At 44.8% G+C, this 3,232-nt stretch overlaps 1 protein-coding gene across 1 annotated transcript; it reads right to left on the reverse strand.

Annotated features, from left to right (window-relative positions):
• Positions 1-1,425: 1,425 nt before the first annotated feature.
• EV420DRAFT_1653305 (uncharacterized protein) lies at positions 1,426-3,097 on the reverse strand (the record flags this gene model as incomplete). The annotated part of the gene is made up of 7 exons (XM_060478730.1): positions 1,426-1,658; positions 1,706-1,936; positions 1,992-2,264; positions 2,319-2,545; positions 2,595-2,702; positions 2,759-2,900; positions 2,971-3,097. 7 exons carry the CDS (start codon positions 3,095-3,097, stop codon positions 1,426-1,428), a joined length of 1,341 nt encoding a protein of 446 aa, XP_060321944.1.
• Positions 3,098-3,232: the final 135 nt, after the last annotated feature.

Genomic DNA, 3,232 nt, shown 5'->3' on the forward strand with positions numbered 1-3,232 from the left:
GGTTGTATTTGGATCGCAGGGCCCCGGCCTTCTCTCTTTCCACCACTACCATGCCCCGAAACAGTACCATCTGTTCTGCGATGCCCTTGTCAGGTTTCTAAAGGTGTAGAAGATATTTATCAGCTGTACCCAACTCCTGTGGCATATCATATGGTTGCGATGTACTATGCAGGCAGGAGCGAGACAAAACCTTTGAGAACCAACATTCAACATCTGAGTCTTCAACTCCTGGATTCGGTCCATTTAATGTTTGCCTCATAGACTGCAGTGACATTCTTTTGCAAGATAGGCTGATATGCCATGCTGAGGTGCTGACATGCATCCATTGTCGGACTCTGCATCTCCACAGCGGTATTGATATCAGTCTGTCAGACCATGACTGTCTTCACTCCTGGCAATTCTTTATTTGCAAGTCTGTAATTTGACCATACTATGTCGGCATATATATTCCAGTGGTAATTATCCCCAGAAAACAAATGATATAAGATCAATATAGGATATAAATGCGCGTTCTGAATGCAAGACGATAAAATTGCCTCAAAGCTGAGTGCTGATCATGAGTGCTTCTCTTACCAGGCCGACATGGGGTGTAAATAGGACCACACAGATTTTTCAAAACAGGGATTCCGCATATTTATGAAAACTGCTGTAACCCTATCCTATGCTGGCAATTATCTCAGAAGACCTACGGATGTCGGCAGTGCACCGACCTTCCATCCTTTTGAGAGAGCTATCACGCTTCCTGGATACCCATACAGCAGATAGTACATTGTATGCCTAAGACAAACTCTCGACTCCCCTGTGGGAGCAAGGGTAACAAAACATTTCTTTCAAGGTTAAGACCAATAAGTATACGGGACCGGCGACATGGTAACAAGGATACCTAGAACATAATATCCGATTTGCCGATGGTGTTACTAGGATATGGAGTAATGTCTATTTTCATCGATGGCAGAACCAGCATTTTACCTTCGCCAAACGACGAAGAGGACGTCGAGCAGTTCCACCACTACAACCAAGTTCCATCTTTACAATCGAAGATATGTTTACAGGCACCGAGTGACATGCAGCGGAGAGGAAGGAATGATTATCGCAAGGGTGAGGAAAGCCGATAAGAAACCCGAGTCACTTAGGCATTTCATCGTCTACAGCTCGGAGGAAACTCGGAGGTTTTGGACATCATTATGTAATGATTCAAGATCAAATCATAGCTTTCCCACTGCAACCGTGAAGGAATCACACTCAGAACAGAAAAATTTCACACAACTGAGCACATCTGATAGGGAAACTTTCACCTTCGGCTAAGACCACAATCACCAAACATCAACCAATATACTGAGACATCACATACAATCACACCGTTTCACATAGAACAATTCACAATGTTTTTGACAAGGTATTTATACTTTTGTTCATTAAAGACACTCAGAGTCCAGGCCTGTATTCTGAGCCAGCATTAGAATCTCTCTCTGATGTCGATTCTGACTTGTCCTGTGAATCATCATCATCCCCGGTCATATCCATGCCACTTGAATCCCCATCATTTATGTTTGAAACATTGGTTGGGGGGTAGTCTTCTTCGTCCTTAGGGTCCTCTTCTTCACCATCAGACAAATCATAGTCGACGGTTTCCGACCAATCCTCCAGGGCATCAGATTCTATGCAACAGGTCAGACCAGTCAGGATAGGAAACCACCTCACGTACGTAGGACTTCAGCCTTTTGCCGAACCAAAAATATTGGCCTAAGGAGCAAAACCTTCCTCTTCCGGCGTTTGTAAGCCTTGAGGAACTCAGATGATAGCTCCATCTGCAAATAGGTTTCCATGGCATCCTTAATATCTTGCTGAAACATCTCAGTATCGAACAAGACCGATTCATGTTGTCCTAAAGCCCTCTGTGCTTGCAAAGCCGTCTCAGCGTAAAGAATCAAATCGCCTGAAATGAGCAGCAGAGCTCCTAGCAAAATCAGCGATATCCAGGGACCCAACACTCAGGGTGACCCGGTCATTGACACGCATCATTGATTCCGGGGACTGCACAGCAACATCTTTGTCATCATCGAGAAAAACCAGACAATATTTCATCTGCAAACACTGTATTGTGGATATGTATGCGCCGGCTGCCATGGCAATTGCAGGTTTCGAGTCTCCCTCGGTCTCAGTGACACAGGCGTACAAGGCAGGTGCAAATAGACAGAGATTTCCTAACGCAATGAAGTCAAGAGGTCCATCTCTTGTCATGGTGGGAATATCTGTGTCATGATCTTGATACCATTTATCAGGACCAGAAGGACAGTCACTGCGAGATTTTTACTTACTTTCAGGTCCTTGATCACTGATCACTGCACCAAAGTAGCACATCATACGAAGGAGAACCTCCTGGAGCTCAACATGCAAAATGTTTGTAATAGTATAACCGAGCATACAGGTATGAACCCAGCCCAAGACAGTTTTCGAGAGTGTGACCGTGGAGTAGAAATGGTGACCTTTTACGATGGAATTCTCCAGGGTCACCACTGCATGGTGAGTGTTGGGATGCATGTAGCTGCATCTGTGTTAGCGCATTTCAAGACAGATAGGGCATGATGACGTACAAGGCAGAACCAGGTTCAAGCAAGACAACCTCTGCAGTCCATTCCTCTGGATCTGGAATAAATCCAGGTGCCCAATCATTAATGTACTCATCGATACGGCTGTCCTGTCTATTATTACATCCACCATGCTTAAACACGTACCACAACTTCCGCCTGCAAAGAACCTCAATGATGGTACCGACACCAAAACAATCTGGATGAATGTAACTAATGGCTCCTTTCTGGCAACCAACCAGAAACTTGTCACCGAGACAGGATACTCCGCTGTATAGATGTCCTCAGGTAGGTCAGACGTCTGTTCGAATGCTCGTATGTGACTCAAACAATCCTAAAAGACATCACCATTTTAGCAAACACGAGATAAATTGTGCCTTACGACTGTAAAGGTGACCGCTGTATGAAGTGCTGCAAGGTAGAGACAAAGCGTTCAAGATGCGACCATCCTCCAAAAGGCCTTCTTCATACATTTCACGTAAGGAAACAGAGACGTGAAGTTGCTCCATCGTGTCGTTGGAGCTGCGCCGGTGATGGTCTGGGGTAGTGCAGCGTATTAAAAGACCATTTCATAATGAAGGAAGAAAACAGAAGAAACCTTGGACTTCTTGAAGAATATCAATGTTGCCAATCTCAGAAAGGGA

The sequence above is a fragment of the Desarmillaria tabescens genome, assembly GCF_030435595.1.
Source record: "Desarmillaria tabescens strain CCBAS 213 chromosome Unknown EV420scaffold_154, whole genome shotgun sequence".
Taxonomy (NCBI): domain Eukaryota; kingdom Fungi; phylum Basidiomycota; class Agaricomycetes; order Agaricales; family Physalacriaceae; genus Desarmillaria; species Desarmillaria tabescens.